The sequence below is a fragment of the Alosa pseudoharengus genome, unplaced genomic scaffold, assembly GCF_046254945.1.
Source record: "Alosa pseudoharengus isolate Yale_2024_CS ecotype anadromous, Long Island Sound unplaced genomic scaffold, YU_APseudo_1.1 YU_APseudo_1.1_scf_9, whole genome shotgun sequence".
NCBI classification, from domain to species: domain Eukaryota; kingdom Metazoa; phylum Chordata; class Actinopteri; order Clupeiformes; family Clupeidae; genus Alosa; species Alosa pseudoharengus.
In genome coordinates this window covers 39,751,383-39,768,352 of record NW_027468881.1, presented here as the reverse complement: position 1 = coordinate 39,768,352, position 16,970 = coordinate 39,751,383, and the positions used below count along the sequence as shown (strand labels likewise).

General features: G+C 45.0%; 3 protein-coding genes and 1 long non-coding RNA gene across 4 annotated transcripts; 3 read left to right on the top strand and 1 right to left on the bottom strand.

The window, feature by feature from the left end:
* Positions 1–1,320: 1,320 nt before the first annotated feature.
* Positions 1,321–3,826, bottom strand: LOC143114614 (uncharacterized). The gene is made up of 6 exons (XM_076276298.1): positions 3,718–3,826; positions 3,344–3,618; positions 3,095–3,224; positions 1,985–2,031; positions 1,855–1,896; positions 1,321–1,619 (listed from the first exon to the last, which is right to left on the bottom strand). Exons 1-6 carry the CDS (start codon positions 3,815–3,817, stop codon positions 1,350–1,352), a joined length of 864 nt encoding a protein of 287 aa, XP_076132413.1. The 5' UTR covers positions 3,818–3,826; the 3' UTR covers positions 1,321–1,349.
* A 2,623-nt stretch (positions 3,827–6,449) lies between these two features.
* Positions 6,450–8,196, top strand: LOC143115080 (uncharacterized). The gene is made up of 3 exons (XR_012985046.1): positions 6,450–6,569; positions 6,973–7,118; positions 8,134–8,196. It is a non-coding gene; the product is annotated as an uncharacterized LOC143115080 (long non-coding RNA).
* Positions 8,197–11,270: 3,074 nt separating this feature from the next.
* fhad1 (forkhead-associated (FHA) phosphopeptide binding domain 1) lies at positions 11,271–13,931 on the top strand. Its single transcript, XM_076277305.1, has 5 exons — positions 11,271–11,566; positions 11,670–11,837; positions 12,253–12,330; positions 12,631–12,843; positions 13,869–13,931. Exons 2-5 carry the CDS (start codon positions 11,682–11,684, stop codon positions 13,929–13,931), a joined length of 510 nt encoding a protein of 169 aa, XP_076133420.1. The 5' UTR covers positions 11,271–11,566; positions 11,670–11,681.
* On the top strand, positions 13,917–14,948 carry LOC143114253 (coiled-coil domain-containing protein 27-like). The gene is made up of 2 exons (XM_076275766.1): positions 13,917–14,298; positions 14,787–14,948. Exons 1-2 carry the CDS (start codon positions 14,173–14,175, stop codon positions 14,898–14,900), a joined length of 240 nt encoding a protein of 79 aa, XP_076131881.1. The 5' UTR covers positions 13,917–14,172; the 3' UTR covers positions 14,901–14,948.
* The last annotated feature ends 2,022 nt before the right edge of the window (positions 14,949–16,970 follow it).

Below are 16,970 nucleotides of genomic sequence, written 5' to 3'. Positions count from 1 at the left end.
GATGTACAGTTCTTTACCTGTTGTAAATAAACATGGTTTTCTATTCTGTGACCACTGCCACTCTGTCTTGCCACATTGTCTCCTTCCAGAATCAGTAGAAAAATAGATGTGTTTGTTTAGCTAGTCAGCAGCTAGTTAATTGATGTGTTTGTTTAGCTAGTCAGCAGCTAGTTACTGCAAGTTCTCATACTTTGTCATTCCCCATTTTGGATGTGGGGAATTTTCAGGCTCTACCAGACCCAACCAACCTGGCAAAATGATAACGTTAAAATATATATATATATTTTGCATTTTGCTTCCACGTTACATTTTCTGTCTCGGTCCGCTGGATCAGATGATATTTTAATTCATGTGTCTGTGTATGACTCATGTTTGTGTGGCTATTGTTTTGAATCTGTGATCTTCCTTGTCAAAAAAGAAAGGCACAATATGACTGTACCATGCACCCCATCCATCAGGTCTTTACTCCCCCCACCCCACTTTTGAGAACTACTGGCCTATATCATTTATGCACTGTCGCCACCTACTGGCAAATACATAGAACAATACTATGGTTTGTGTACCCTGTAGCCTCATTTTGGTTTACAATAGTCACCGCCTGAATAAGGTAAATTCCAAGAAATGCACATTTTGCTTATGAAGTATGGAAAGGTGCGGTTGATTGGCCAATCAGCTCAACTCTTGGAACCACAGATTACTTGTTACTAAGTGGTTTGCTTTTCTTTTTGGGCTGCCGTGGCCTACTGGTTAGCACTTCGGAGGGTTGCCAGTTCGAACCCCGACCAGTAGGAACGGCTGAAGTGCCCTTGAGCAAGGCACCTAACCCCTCACTGCTCCCAGAGCGCCACTGTTGTAGCATGCAGCGGTGCGCTTCACCTCACTGTGCCGAGTGTTTCACTAATTCACGGATTGGAATAAATGCAGACCAAATTTCCCTCACGGGATCAAAAAGAGTATATATACTTATACTTTTAAGAGGAGAGGCTCACTGTAGCGCAGTATCAGTGTGGCCAATTACACACATGCCGAGGCCCAACGCAACTAAAGCATATGTGAGACCCTTCACTAAGGCATATTTGAGAGATCCTTCACTAAGGCATATTTTGGAGAGCTCACCCAGCTCCATACAGGCACATTTGAAAGGTAGCACCTCCTTCAGGAAGGCAAAAAGAGGATCACAGACCCACCAAAACACTCACCCTTTACACAGTACACCCAACTTAACATGCCTGTTCACAGCACACACGAAAAAAGTATATATATATATATATATAAAACACTTTATTTCAAAAAGGACAAGATCACCATGCATATATTAAAATGTACAGCCTGTAAAAGTGCCACACACACTATTCTGCAGCCTTCTTTCCTTTGGGGCCCTTAGCTTTGGCTCCCTCTGATTTGGCCTCCGCGTCCTCTGCTGCCTTCTGAGTCTTGGCCCCCCTCTTCTGTCCGGCAGGCTTCGATTCGGCCTCCTCTGAAGCCTTGGCGGCCTTTAGAGTCTTGGCCTTGGGCTTGGCGGGACCTTCCCCGGCCTCTCCTGCAGCCTTGGCCTTGGGCTTCTTTGCAGGGGCCACCTTGGAGGCAGCACCACCCTTAGCCTTCGTGGGTTTGGCATCCTGGATAGAAAACGTAGTCTTAGCCAAATGCATTTAGATTCAACAGTCTTAACCAAATGAATCTTCCCATGCTAGATTCAACAGTCTTAGCCAAATGAGTCTTCCCATGCTACAAACAGTCTTAGCCAAATGAGTCTTCCTATGCTAGATTCTTCCCATGCTACATTCAACATTCTTAGCCAAATGAATCTTCCCATGCTAGATTCAACAGTGTAATAAACTCTAGCTCACTTACAGGATCCTTTTCCTTCTTTGTAGCTGGCTTGGATTTAGCTTCCTGGAGAAACAGAATTTTAATGACTGACACTTAAAATGAGACCATTAAAAACACTGCAGACAAACATGCAGAAACATACAATACTTACAGAAGCATCGGTTTCCTTTTTTGAAGCAGCCTTGGTCTTTTTCACCCCTATAGAAACACATCCAAGCAATATTAGGACCAAGCGTAATGCACAGTTGGTAAACAGAAACACAACTGTACAATCACTATAGGTCCATCAAATCAGTTCTATGGGTTCACTTCTATAATTGAACACAAGAGCCACCCTCAAACATTGCTTCTGCCCATGCCCTTCCTGAGGGTTCCCCTCAAACACCCTACATCTCATCAGGCTTGCAACCCAAAATGCATAGAACATTGGACACCTGCTTCTTATAACAGTGATTCTTAAACTAGGGGTCGCGACCCCAAATGGGGTCGCCAAAAACTTCCGTGGGGTCGCCAATTATTTTCTTTCATACAAAAGCTCGGAAGTGCCATCTACCAGTGCGTCTGCTCCGTGATCCTCAGATGGGACAAGTCTACAGGCCGGTGAGAATAAAAAAAGGCGCGTCGGCTTTATCAGAAAGAATTTCTGAAATATGGATTCACTTGCCAAGTTAAAGATAACCTCGACCACCCACAATGTGTGATTTGCGGCGATGTTCTGGCGAATGAGAGCTTAAAACCTGTCAAAATGAAACGACATCTCAAAATACAGATGTCGGCTCAGCAAATCTCCGTGTCGCCGTATGCAGCATTCCTCCTAGAATTAACTTGCTATGTTCACGGAAGCATGCCCACCCTTCCCATTGAAATTGTTAAAGATAGTAAACCAGAAAAGGGAAATAAAAAAATATTGTTATTATCGCCATAAATATAATTAATGTAACGTTGTAGGCCTATGTGTGTGTGCGTGCTTGTGTGCGCGCGCGCTATACGCACATAGCGCTCTGATCTGATATGGCGGCAGCCTACACTTGTTTAATCGTGATTGTTTGGTTTTTTTCGGATCTTGTTCATATGGAGTAAATAAAACAAATGACTTTGCTTTCTAGGTTTTGCTTGATTTAGTTGTTAACGTTTGAGGGGGGTATTTGAGTAAGGACTTAGAATGGGTTTGGGGAAAGTGGGGTCGCCAGACCTCGTCATACTTTTTTGTGGGGTCGCCAGACAAAAAGTTTAAGAACCACTGTCTTATAACATTAGATACCTGGTTCCTGGTCCTTTGACTCTTTCGGTTTGGGTTTTGTTTTCGTGGCTTTGGTGGACTTCTGTTTATTCGGATCTGCGTTTTCCTTTGTCTTTGGGACAGGCTTTTTAGCCTTACTTTTGACTGCAACCTTACGGCACATCGAAGCAAATACAGATTAAGAAAAATATACTGTCTGTTATAATGATGCGACTCAATCAAATTAGCGAAACTGCGAAAGATGTTTACATAAAGCGTCCGTTCACTTACTCGGAATTTGCCCTGAGCGCCAATTGCAGTTGAATTGGCAGGTCGCACCAGAGCGCCCGACTCCAGCCCTTTGGAGAGAGCTCTCCGCACCATGTACTTGAGTCTGATCGGGTCCACCGAGGGGTACTTCTGAATGATGTAGGTGCGCACCGCCTGTGCGGAGACGCCTTTACGCGAGTCCAACTCTTTCAACGCCTCCTCCACCATCACCATCGCGGACGGGTGGCTTTTAGGCGCTGTAGGCGCTTTAGGTGCTTTATTAGATCCACCGCCATCTAGAGAAGACAGCCAAGAGAGAAAAAACACAGGCTACGCATATAATCACTGAGCATCCTAGTGAAACGTGGTAGGCAACACGGACGAGGAGCACTTACCAGTTTTGGCTTTTTTGGTCTGTTTAACCTCCTTTTCTGTGTCCATTTCTGGCTCTGCAGCTACTTCGTCTTTGACTGCCGCGGCTCTTTTTGGACCCATTCTAGTATTCCCGTTTCACACAAGCTGCGATACAAACATCGAAATTCAACTGACACAATGACCTCTGACCTCTTTTATAGGCCAATCACAGAGCGTGGCTGCAATCACCTGTCTGTCATCAGTGCTCAGGTGGGTCGACTTGGTTTGTAGGCTATGAGTAGGCTATCATTCGGAACATAAAATATAAGCTTACGATTAAATGTCTTTATTTTATAATGACTAAATGATGCAGTCTTCTTTTATTTAATGTTTTTAGCATCGAGGTTTGAGAGTGTGGTGTGCTGAAATTGTCACTATAGGGGTAGTTAATTGTAGTAAAAATCCTCCAGGACTTAAAAACTGTGCTCTTCATCATAGATGTGATTTTAAGTATTAGTTTATTTGCATGTATAGTGTATGTAAATCGGATCAGATAAACGTGAAGTGGGATGACTTTGCAGAATTTTCTAAAATAGATGTTCAGACAGATGCTAGTTGCTGAGAACAGCACCATACTCAAACACCCGTCAGAGCGGTGAGTTGGCTTTGTACATTTTGAACTGCACGATGCAATTTGTTATGGTTGTGGTTATATGATTTAGCGGACGCTTTTGTCCAAACGCGCTTACAAATACAATCAATACAATAGTTAAAAATGAACAGTGAACAGTTTTAAAATGCTGGTAAGATGACATTAAGGACAATAGCAATAATATAATGTCAATGCAATATTAATGATCAATAGTCTATGAAAATGAACAAATATACAAATATACAAACCATAACTCATAAGAACAATTTTTAAAAATGAAGTGTATGCATCTAAAGAGTGATGATATGAAATGTTGAATGTTTTTCATAGTATCAGAGATGATATAGCCTTGGACATTGCTTTGATTTCCATGACTGCAAAAAAAAAATTGTTCACAGGGTAAGAATTCCTAAATTAATTTAGTTGACAGTTACAGTGCTGCTTGATAGTTTGTGAACCCTCAGACATGGTAAGTTGTTTTTTTGCAAAAAATCTAAATAACCTTATTTAATCCACATCCAAACCCCAATTTGTAAAGCTTAGCTTACCTTCCAAATAATAGACAGAAACAAAAGAAAGTTCAATTATATATTCAACATAAGAGTCTCAAAATATGACATTAGCAAAAGTATGCGAACCCATGTAGTTAATTTCTTGTAGCACCTTCATTTGAAACCACTCCTTCAACCAAATGTCTTCTGTACCCATTAATTGGCATTGTTGATTCCTGTGGGTGCCTTGGCATTGTTGATCCCTGTGGGTATGCCTTGGCACTACAGTGGTTTTGGTGGATTTCCTCCCTCTTTTAATCATGGCTGCTCAAACCCTTTCCAAAGGAAGTCTGTTTGATTAGTATGCTTAACTGATTATTTCAGCACCCAAATATGTTTTACATTAATCATTTACCTAGCTGACTTTACCAATGCAGCTGGGGATTCACTCACTTGCTTTTTAAGGAAGATCTTGAAACGGTCATTCATGCTTTTATTACCTCACGTTTAGACTACTGCAACTCACTATACACAGGCCTAGCCAGCAATATAAATTAAACAGACTCCAGTTAGTCCAGAATGCTGCAAGACTCCTCACTGGCACCAAAAAGTTTGAGTACATAACTCCAGTTTTAGCTGAACTTCATTGGTCCCCTAGACATGTCTACAAACCAGAGGGGACCGAGCCTTTTCTGTAGTAGCCTTCTGTAGTATATATAAATATATATATATATATATATATATACGCTTTATTCTTATCTTTGTGTATTTATCATTTAGTTTTATCATTTTAGTCTCATAATTTATTCTAATGCTTTGTTTTACCTCTTTAAACTTTATTTTAAATTCTGTTTTATTCTATTCTATTATTTGACTTACTTTAATTTTACACTGTTATTGCCTAACTATATTCATGGAGTTTTGCACATTTGTTCATGTATCTTCAAGGTTTATTGTTTCTGCCTTCCCTACTGTACCTGTAAAGCACTTTGGGTCAACTGTTGCTCGTTTAAATGTTCTATACAAATAAAATGACTTGACTTGACTTGACACTTACATTAATAGTACATACATTAATTCCATGTTTCATGATTGTTTTGGCTTCTCACGCAATTCCCTCTAAACAAGTACATGCATTTGATAAATATACACACCTGACAGTTCATATTTAAAAACTGGTGATAAAATAAGAAAATCATGATAAAACAACAGAAAACTCCAAACTGTTTAAAGGGTTCATACTTTCAAGCAGCACTGTATGTGTGTTCTATGTTGATGTGTTGTTCTGCAGGGAGCATTATGATGTCAATTCAGACAAACAATGGCATGGAATTTAGAATAGCATCAACCAATCAGTTCTGTCAATCAAACAAACTGCATTCTGAACTGATGTATGACAGGTATGAGCCATATTTTGTACTCTCAGTCTAAACCAGTCTCAGAAATATCAGAAACAGATCTGTCCAGGGCTGAAATAGGGATCTCTCTGTCTGTCTGAAACAGATCTGTGCAGGGCTAAATGAGGGAGCTCTGTCTGTTTCCCGTCTGTGCCTTGCAGTTGATGGCCAAGCACGCAGCACTCACAGCATGAGGGACGAGGACAAACCTCAGCGTCCTAAAACGGCTCTTGCTAGCGGAGGCTCGAGCAGGAGTCGCACCATTCGGCCACTACTGAGGCAGACCTGCTGGGCTCCCCCTGTCCCCTCCACTCCTCACCAGACTGGGGAGGGCCCAAGGCACAGCACCGCGTGTAAGCTCCTTCTGACAATGGGACGGTGGGCGGGTGGGTGGGTGTGGGGGGAACTTAGTTACTTGGTAGATTATGTTAACCAGAGAGACTTATGGGGTATTGCGTATGCAATGCTGACTTTTCTCCGTTGACTGTTGACTGTCTATTGGCTATTGGCTCTGTATCAGGAGCTATTATGTTCATTTGTTCATCTGTGCTTGTTAAGGTACTGTATACATGATGATATTCTAAATTCCATGGCATTGTATATATATATATATATATATATATATATATATATATATAACATAAAGCCCATTGATAAAGACAATGTTACATTTTAGGTGCCATTTCAATGAACTTTATTTGAACTGCATGTGTGCATGGCGTACTCATACAAACAGCTGACAGCCAGCCCTTACAGTTGGCAGGTGGCTGATTCCTCCCCACAAGGGGGGTGTCTCAAGACTGACCCAAACATCACCCAATGACCCGGACACACGTCAGGTTGGGGCCAGTGAGGATAAGCAGGGAAAAACCCCATGGTACGTCACTCTCCTTAAGGAAAAGGTAAGACCTCTCTGCTAAGACCTAGGGCTCTATCATAGTATGTGATGCTGAATAGGGCTCTATCATAGTATGTGATGCTGAATAGGGCTCTATCATAGGAACTGTAGCATGTGATGCTGAATAGGGCTCTATCATAGGAACTAGAGCATGTGAATAGGGCTCTATCATAGGAACTGTAGTATGTGATGTAGTATGTGAATAGGGCTCTATCATAGGAACTATAGCATGTGAATAGGGCTCTATCATAGGAACTGTAGTATGTGATGTAGTATGTGAATAGGGCTCTATCATAGGAACTGTAGTATGTGATGTAGTATGTGAATAGGGCTCTATCATAGGAACTGTAGTATGTGATGTAGTATGTGAATAGGGCTCTATCATAGGAACTGTAGTATGTGATGGAGTATGTGAATAGGGCTCTATCATAGGAACTGTAGTATGTGAATAGGGCTCTATCATAGGAACTGTAGTATGTGATGTAGTATGTGAATAGGGCTCTATCATAGGAACTGTAGTATGTGAATAGGGCTCTATCATAGGAACTGTAGTATGTGATGCAGAATAGGGCTCTATCATACACACACACACTCCATCTAGGTCCTTAACATCTGCATCCCAATCACTTTTGATTGTCACATGGTCTTGACTCAAACCAAAAGGAGCCTGTGCGTTGCTGTCTCTTCACCGAGGCCTTGGAATAATCTCCCAAATGACCTCTGACACGTCTCAACCCTAACTACGTAACCTTAAGAGGCACTTTTGCCATTTAGCATTCTGGAGCTGGGGATGGAGGACATTATTGTGTCATTGTACGCAAATTCTACACATTTGTGTGTGTGTGTGTGTGTGTGTGTGTGTGTGTGTGTGTGTGTGTTTGTGAATGTGGTTTGGTTTCTCTTTCTCTTTTATTTCAAAGCACTTTGGTTTTAAATGTACTATATAATTTAACTTTACTTTAATCACTCACTTCAGACAGACTAGCTTGAGATTTCCTTTCCATTCACTTTGCCTGCAGGAGCAGTCTCTGCTGGTGCTGGCCAATGAGATCAGTCGGCTGTCCGAGGTGGAGAGCGAGAGTGTGAGGAAGGACAGTGAGCTATGTGCCCTGCGGGAGGCGCTGCAGCACGAGACCCAGCAGCTGAGACGCACCCACGAGAATGTGGTCCGAGCCCAGCTGAGACGCACTCACGAGAATGTGGTCCGAGCCCAGGTGAGACGCACCCACGAGAATGTGGTCCGAGCCCAGGTGAGACGCACTCACGAGAATGTGGTCCGAGTCCAGCTGAGACGCACTCACGAGAATGTGGTCCGAGCCCAGGTGAGACGCACTCACGAGAATGTGGTCCGAGCCCAGGTGAGACGCACTCACGAGAATGTGGTCCGAGCCCAGCTGAGACGCACTCACGAGAATGTGGTCCGAGCCCAGGTGAGACGCACCCACGAGAATGTGGTCCGAGCCCAGGTGAGACGCACCCACGAGAATGTGGTCCGAGCCCAGGTGAGACGCACTCACGAGAATGTGGTCCGAGCCCAGGTGAGACGCACTCACGAGAATGTGGTCCGAGCCCAGCTGAGACGCACTCACGAGAATGTGGTCCGAGCCCAGGTGAGACGCACCCACGAGAATGTGGTCCGAGCCCAGGTGAGACGCACCCACGAGAATGTGGTCCGAGCCCAGGTGAGACGCACTCACGAGAATGTTGTTCGAGCCCAGCTGAGACGCACTCACGAGAATGTGGTCCGAGCCCAGGTGTGGTGGAGATGCATATTTCAGAGCATGGTAGTGCAGTTAGAGTGTGTTTAAGAGCATATTTCAGAGCAGTGTATTTAGAGTGTGTTTAAGAGCATATTTCAGAGCATGGTAGTGTATTTAGAGTGTGTTTTAGAGCATATTCAGAGCATGGTAGTACATTTATAGTGTTTTAAAGCATATTCAGAGCATGGTAGTGCATTTAGAGTGTGTTTTAGAGCATATTCAGAGCATGTTAGTGTATTTAGAGTGTGTTTTAGAGCATATTCAGAGCATGGTAGTGCATTTAGAGTGTGTTTTAGAGCATTTAGAGTGTGTTTTAGAGCATATTCAGAGCATAGTGAGATTGTTGCAGTGCTGCTGTTCCCACCTCATGGCTGCCACAGCCTCATCCTCCCTCTGCTGGCCATGTTTGGTATTGCAGGCAGAGCTGATCCTGGACCTGACAGAGGTCAGGCGGCTGCGAAGCGCAGACAAGGAGCTGCAGCAGAAGAACCAGCTGATTGCTGACCTGCAACAGGAAGTGACATGCCTGCAGGAGGGGTCGCTCTCGCAGAAGGACCAACATGCATCTGGCATACACCAGGAAGACGCCCTGCATCTACAACAGGAAGTGACCTGTAGGAGGGAGGATCCATCAGAGTTGGAGGAGCCCTCCACTGACGAAGCTACTGCATTAATGGAGATGGAGACTAATCAAGAGGCATAGAACTGTCTCTTTTCTTTAGTTATAAAGCTGGACTCTGGATGAATGAATGTGTGGGTGAAAGGTAGCCTGGAAAATCCAGACCCTGATAATCTAGAAAGATTAAGGGTCTGGCCACGAACAATGTAATGGCCCAACTCGAGAGGCGGCAACAAGCATGCAATCTCACTGCACGCAACTGGACAACACTAGACCATGTTTACATGTTTACATGTTTATTTTGGACTTCGAAGCAATCGGATAAACCTACGACCAATGTGTACTGTCCTCCAACGTTGCAGCGCTGTCTTCATCAGTTTAGATGGTTTCCTGGTTTAGCTGGGCTCTGAGGATTAGATTGGTGTGTGTTGATCAGTAATAGCATGTGTGTGTTGATCAGTAAGAACATGTGTGTGTTGATCAGTAAGAACATGTGTGTGTTGATCAGTAATAGCATGTGTGTGTTGATCAGTAAGAGCATGTGTGTGTTGATCAGTAAGAGCGTGTGTTGATCAGTAATAGCATGTGTGTGTTGATCAGTAAGAACATGTGTGTGTTGATCAGTAAGAACATGTGTGTGTTGATCAGTAAGAGCATGTGTGTGTTGATCAGTAAGAGCATGTGTGTGTTGATGAGTAAGAGCATGTGTGTGTTGATCAGTAAGAACATGTGTGTGTTGATCAGTAATAGCATGTGTGTGTTGATCAGTAATAGCATGTGTGTGTTGATCAGTAAGAACATGTGTGTGTTGATCAGTAAGAACATGTGTGTGTTGATCAGTAAGAGCATGTGTGTGTTGATCAGTAATAGCATGTGTGTGTTGATCAGTAAGAGCATGTGTGTGTTGATCAGTAAGAGCATGCTCACTGAACTCTGAGGATGAGTGGTGTGTGTTGATCAGTAATAGCATGTGTGTGTTGATCAGTAAGAACATGTGTGTGTTGATCAGTAAGAGCATGCTCACTGAACTCTGAGGATGAGATGTGTGTGTGTTGTCTTCATAGAGGTCTCCACTGTGTCAGTCAGAAGTACATTGTCAGTGTGCAGGAAATAAGCTCTATAGCTGATCAGTAAGTTTGGCTCACTATTGAGATGTGTGTGTTGGTGTATGTTGTTGTGTGTGTGTTGGTGTGTGTTGTATTGTGTGTGTGTTGGTGTGTGTTGTTGTGTATGTGTTGGTGTGTGTTGTTGTGTGTGTGTTGGTGTGTGTTGGTGTGTGTTGTTGTGTGTGTTGGTGTGTGTGTGTGTGTGTGTGTTGGTGTATGTGTGTTGGTGTGTGTGTGTGTTGGTGTGTGTGTTGGTGTGTGTGTGTTGGTGTGTGTTGTTGTGTGTTGGTGTGTGTGTGTTGGTGTGTGTTGATGTGTGTTGGTGTGTGTTGGTGTGTGTTGGTGTGTGTTGATGTGTGTTGGTGTGTGTTGTTGTGTGTGTGTTGGTGTGTGTTGATGTGTGTTGGTGTGTGTTGTTGTGTGTTGGTGTGTGTGTGTTGATGTGTGTTGTGTGTTGGTGTGTGTGTGTTGGTGTGTGTTGATGTGTGTTGGTGTGTGTTGTTGTGTGTTGGTGTGTGTGTGTTGATGTGTGTTGGTGTGTGTTGTTGTGTGTTGGTGTGTGTGTGTTGGTGTGTGTGTGTTGGTGTGTGTTGGTTTGTGTGTGTTGGTGTGTGTGTGTTGGTATGTGTGTGTTGTTGTGTGTTGGTGTGTGTGTGTTGGTGTGTGTTGGTGTTTGTGTGTTGGTGTGTGTGTGTTGGTGTGTGTTGGTGTGTGTGTGTTGGTGTGTGTGTGTTGGTGTGTGTTGGTGTGTGTGTGTTGGTGTGTGTGTTGGTGTGTGTTGGTGTGTGTTGTCTCCAGCCGCGCCAGTCAGAAGTGATCTACAGTGCGGGGGAGGAGCCCAGTGAGACGAGAGACAACGACGAGCTCGCAAACGCAGAAAACAATCTCATCGCAGCCCTGGAGAGAGCCAATCAGACGCTGGAGAAGGAGCTGGAGGAGGCCAGGACCAATCACAAGATGACCTCTGGTACGACAAAAAAAACTCTCTGATGCAATTTCCTATTATAATGAGCTTGTTCAAACCCTCTGATGCAATCTCTTATTATTATGAGCTTGTTTATCCATAACAGAAGGCTCTTTGCATGGAACTTCCTTGGTTCTCTACAGGCTCTCTCTGTTCTATGCACAGAATCCTGTCTGTGAAGGAACACAAGCTCCTCACTGTTAAGACGGAGCTGCAGGACATGAAGAAGGAGTTAAAAGACCGGATGACACAGTTACAGACCATGTCCCGCAAGGTACGAACCCCACACCTGAAGACAGCTACAGACCATGTCACCACAGTTACAGACAGCTACAGACCATGTCCCGCACAGTACAACCCCACTCTCTGAACCCGAGGGGAAATACAGAACATCTAACAGTCCTTGACCAACTCTAACACTCCTAAACCAGCGCTAACGGTCTTGACCAACTCTAACACTCCTTAACCAGCGCTAACGGTCTTGACCAACTCTAACACTTCTTAACCAGCGCTTAGGGTCTTGACCAACTCGAACACTCCTTAAACAGCGCTAACAGTCCTGACCAACTCTAACACTCCTTAACCAGCTAACGGTCTTTGACCACCTTTAAGCGTACTTAATGGTCCTTAGCCACCAAGAATGACCACTGAGGCGGCATGTCCCTTTGTTTCCCAATCCCACGCTTCAGTTTTCCTGTCTGCGGGATAGAAAGATGAGAGATGAGCTGATGATGACCTTGGAGAAGGAGAACTACTCCCTGCGGAACGTAAGAATTCGGCTTAACTCACATACACTTCCTGTTTAGGAGGAAGGAAGCCTGGGCTCTTAACATTACAGCTTTTGCTTCTGAACTCAAGCATCGGTCTTCTGAATTATTTGAACATCACGATCACTGACAATCATCAGCAGGGTTTCCAGGCTTTTTCTTCCTTTTAATTTAATTTAGTTGATTTAATTTACTTTCTGTTGTATGTGTAGGCCTGAGATCATTTAAAACCTGTGAAATACAAAAAAACGAAATCTGAGTTGTTGTTGTTGTTGTTGTTGTGCTGCTGCTGTGGGCCAGCTGGTGGTGAGGCTGCAGGAGGGGTTGTCCCAGAGGGAGCAGAACGAGCTGAGGATGCGTAAGCAGGTGTGTGAGCTGGAGGAGGAGGTGCGGGCAGAGAAGCTGCAGAGGAGCAGGCTGAGAAAGGAGGCGCAGGTGCACGAGCAGCTCGCCAGGGAGCTGCAGCTCAGCATCAACTCCTCACAGGTGTCTCTGGAGCAGCTGCAGTCAAAGGTATGCTACGCCAGAGACTTTCTAATGAGGAGACACACCACTCAAAAAATACTCCATAGAAATGCATGGGGCTAGTTTGTCACGCCAATATGGCCGTTGTCTACACATATCCCACCCCTTCCTTGGCAAAACGTCGACATGTGAATACATTGAGCCAATCATATGGTTTGTTGTGAAGACATCGTGCCAATCATGTGTTGTGATCTCGCCGCTGGAGCAAGATTGGTGTCGTGAAGCCTTGCGCACGCGCAGTTCGACCCAAAGACTGTGCCCGATGAGTGCCCAAAAAACTTTGGTATATGGCCGCCCAGTGGAGGGACTTGCTTAAAAGGACTTTGGCTACGCTATGCTAGCACTAGTAGCTATAGCTCAGCATCAACTCCTCACAGGTGTCTCTCCTCTGCAGTCAAAGGTATGCTACTCTATGCTAGCACTAGCCTCTATAGCTCAGCATCAACTCCTCACAGGTGTCTCTGGAGCAGCTGCAGTCAAAGGTAGGCTACGCTATGCTAGCACTAGCAGCTATACCTCAGCATCAACTCCTCACAGGTGTCTCTGGAGCAGCTGCAGTCAAAGGTATGCTACGCTATGCTAGCACTAGTAGCTATAGCTCAGCATCAACTCCTCACAGGTGTCTCTCCTCTGCAGTCAAAGGTATGCTACTCTATGCTAGCACTAGCCTCTATAGCTCAGCATCAACTCCTCACAGGTGTCTCTGGAGCAGCTGCAGTCAAAGGTAGGCTACTCTATGCTAGCACTAGCCTCTATAGCTCAGCATCAACTCCTCACAGGTGTCTCTGGAGCAGCTGCAGTCAAAGGTAGGCTACTCTATGCTAGCACTAGCCTCTATAGCTCAGCATCAACTCCTCACAGGTGTCTGTGGCATAGACTGTATATATAGAACTATGAAATTATGCAGAAGTGGTCGCCAGTTGTAGTCATGTATGTATGCAGTACAAGAGTGATGTAGTCACATGTGTGGTTCTGAGTCTCTGCTGTGTGATGTGTCATGTCATGTGCCCCAGTATGAGTCATGTAGTCACATGTCTGTGGTTCTAGCTCTGCGCTATGGTGTGTTGTGTGTGTAGTTCTAACTCTGCGCTATATGGTGTGTTGTGTGTGTGGTCCTAACTCTGCGATATATGGTGTGCTGTGTGTGTGTGGTTCTAACTCTGCGCTATATGGTGTGTTGTGTATGTGGTTCTAACTCTGCGCTATATGGTGTGTTGTGTGTGTGGTTCTAACTCTGCGCTATATGGTGTGTTGTGTGTGTGGTTCTAACTCTGCGCTATATGGTGTGGTGTGTATGTGGTTCTAACTCTGCGCTATATGGTGTGTTGTGTCTCCCAGTATGAGCGGCTGCGTGTGAAAGTAATCCAGGCCGTCTACTCAGCTCCTGGCACCAAACCCCCTCAGAAAGACATCAGCGATGCAGCCATATACTACACCATGCAGGTAAGGCTAACATGCTCTACTCCCCTGCCATATACTACACCATGCAGGTAAGGCTAACATGCTCTACTCCCGTTTAATCACAGGAAACATCAACACTTTGGATCAAGTTTCATTTGTGTCAGATCAGATATGGGTCTGTGTGGTCTGTCAATCATATTACTAGAGTGCCTTGCACACGTCAATTATATTACTGGAGTGCCTTACACACGTCAGTTAAATTACAAGGGCCGTTTGTCCCCAGAGTATCTTGGGGCCAAGTGTCTTGCTCAAGGGCACAACGGTGGAAGCTGGGACACAACCCACAACTTGTCAGGCTACTAGATGCTAGCCCAACTCCTTAACCACTACACTAACACTGCCCAATACAAACGCCACACACACCGTCCTGTGTCATGACAAGGTTGCAGTGAAATCACCAACACTGGATCATGAGATGCTGAGGAGATGTTCATTTATTTTAACGGTTTTTATGTATATTCCCACTTCAGAAAATCATTGATGACCGGTCCAGGTTCCACCAGCGGCTGGTACAGAGAGGAGACAAGGTTCCCAGTCTGGCCATCAGCGATGCTGCGCCAAGCTCCAACGTACTCGGATTATGAACCCCAATTTATGTCTATTTTGTGAGCAAGACGATAACATGAAATAAACCGTGAAAGAACCTGAAACCTGTGCACTTTCAAGATTAGTTCTCTCTCCTCTGGAGTGTTCTGGAGTTGAGCTTTGGAGCGAATGTTTAAACTCAGCTCATCAAGGTGCGACTTAAACAACAAACAAATGTAGACAAATGTTTGTGACACAAATAGATACTTTCCTGTAAATACTGATGTGGAAACTCCTGATGTTAAATCTGCATTAACTTTGAAATCATTGGTCTAGCCTAACCAATCACATTGATCAGGGATTCCTTACACTTCGGCTAAACTTTACAAACTGACAGTAAACCGCATCGGCAGTTGGGAAACAATGTATGTTATGGTTCCAACGGCAATTTTTGATGTTTGCAGGCATTGCTACTACCTCCTCATCCCCTGCTGACTGGCCCTAGCTCCTCATCCCCTGTTGATGCTGATAGGCCCTACCTCCTCATCCCCTGTTGATGCTGATTGACCCTACCTCCTCATCCCCTGTTGATGCTGATTGGCCCTACCTCCTCATCCCCTGTTGATGCTGATTGGCCCTACCTCCTCATCCCCTGTTGATGCTGATTGGCCCTACCTCCTCATCCCCTGTTGACACTGACTGGCCCTACCTCCTCATCCCCTGTTGACACTGACTGGCCCTACCTCCCTGGGGCCTATTGCACAAAAGCAGAATTAAGACATCCGGGATAAGTTACTGAGCTGCGCTCAACGAATCCAAAACAAGAGCGTACAGGCTTAATTGGTTGCACAACGAGCAAGCCAGGATGAGCAGACACGGATTCATCAAGCCAGGTGAAACCTATCTTATATAAGTGCGCGCTCAAGGCTCCCTCAAATAGACCCCGCCACCGATCACAGATTCACTGATTCACCATGGCAACTAGAGCGGCTTCATTGCTTCTTCTACGGTGTGAAGTAGTGTTACGGCCCTGCTGGTCATTCCCAGTATTACATCTTTCCTAACGCCTGTTGGGGCTCTGCCCCTTGGGTCTGTGCTGCCTTGCTATCATCTGCAGATCATGGAGTGCCCATTGGTGCTGGGTAATGGGTGTTGCTATAAGCATGGAGTGCCCATTGGTGCTGGGTAATGGGTGTTGCTATAAGCATGGAGTGCCCATTGGTGCTGGGTAATGGGTGTTGCTATAAGCATGGAGTGCCCATTGGTGCTGGGAGTAATGGGTGTTGCTATAAGCATGGAGTGCCCATTGGTGCTGGGTAATGGGTGTTGCTATAAGCATGGAGTGCCCATTGGTGCTGGGTAATGGGTGTTGCTATAAGCATGGAGTGCCCATTGGTGCTGGGTAATGGGTGTTGCTATAAGCATGGAGTGCCCATTGGTGCTGGGAGTAATGGGTGTTGCTATAAGCATGGAGTGCCCATTGGTGCTGGGTAATGGGTGTTGCTATAAGCATGGAGTGCCCATTGGTGCTGGGTAATGGGTGTTGCTATAAGCATGGAGTGCCCATTGGTGCTGGGTAATGGGTGTTGCTATAAGCATGGAGTGCCCATTGGTGCTGGGAGTAATGGGTGTTGCTATAAGCATGGAGTGCCCATTGGTGCTGGGAGTAATGGGTGGTCCCATAAAGAAGAGCTCATGGGTAATGGACGCTCTCGTCGCTCTGCTCTGCTACTCTGACCCTCATTCCTGGTCACTCCGTGGCTGCTCTGCTGGGGAGAGCCTCAGCCCGTCGCTCCTCACACAGACGTCGCGTTTTACACTTTTGTTTGATCACCCCTAGACATACTTTGCATTACACTATCCTTTTTCATACACTATACTGACTTTATCTTTTTAATGTTAAAATAAAACTTTAATGTCACAGCTACTTTGAGCCAGGTGGTTGTGACAGTAGGTAGCGATAGCCTTCACAACGGCAACAAACAGCAACACCTCTATTTAGGAGAATATTGCAACTAGTTCCGCGACCACCACGCGCGAAATGGTTAGGCACTCCCATGACCTCACATTGTCGCATGACAGGTCGGGAATGGCGAGTATGTACAAGTTAATTAATGATCACAAACGTT

Bases quoted from the DNA above. Each gene is read 5' to 3' on its own strand.
- LOC143114614 (XM_076276298.1), bottom strand. From the start codon at position 3,817: ATGGGTCCAAAAAGAGCCGCGGCAGTCAAAGACGAAGTAGCTGCAGAG. The intron at 2,032-3,094 runs GTATCTAATGTT...GTGTTTCTATAG, and splicing joins GTCAAAGGACCAGGAACCAG to GGGTGAAAAAGACCAAGGCT. The intron at 1,620-1,854 runs GTAAGTGAGCTA...TTTTCTATCCAG, and splicing joins CAAAGAAGGAAAAGGATCCT to GATGCCAAACCCACGAAGGC.
- fhad1 (XM_076277305.1), top strand. From the start codon at position 11,682: ATGGAACTTCCTTGGTTCTCTACAGGCTCTCTCTGTTCTATGCACAGA. The intron at 11,838-12,252 runs GTACGAACCCCA...CCCACGCTTCAG, and splicing joins TACAGACCATGTCCCGCAAG to TTTTCCTGTCTGCGGGATAG. The intron at 12,844-13,868 runs GTATGCTACGCC...CATGTGCCCCAG, and splicing joins TGGAGCAGCTGCAGTCAAAG to TATGAGTCATGTAGTCACAT.
- LOC143114253 (XM_076275766.1), top strand. From the start codon at position 14,173: ATGGTGTGTTGTGTCTCCCAGTATGAGCGGCTGCGTGTGAAAGTAATC. The intron at 14,299-14,786 runs GTAAGGCTAACA...TTCCCACTTCAG, and splicing joins CCATATACTACACCATGCAG to AAAATCATTGATGACCGGTC.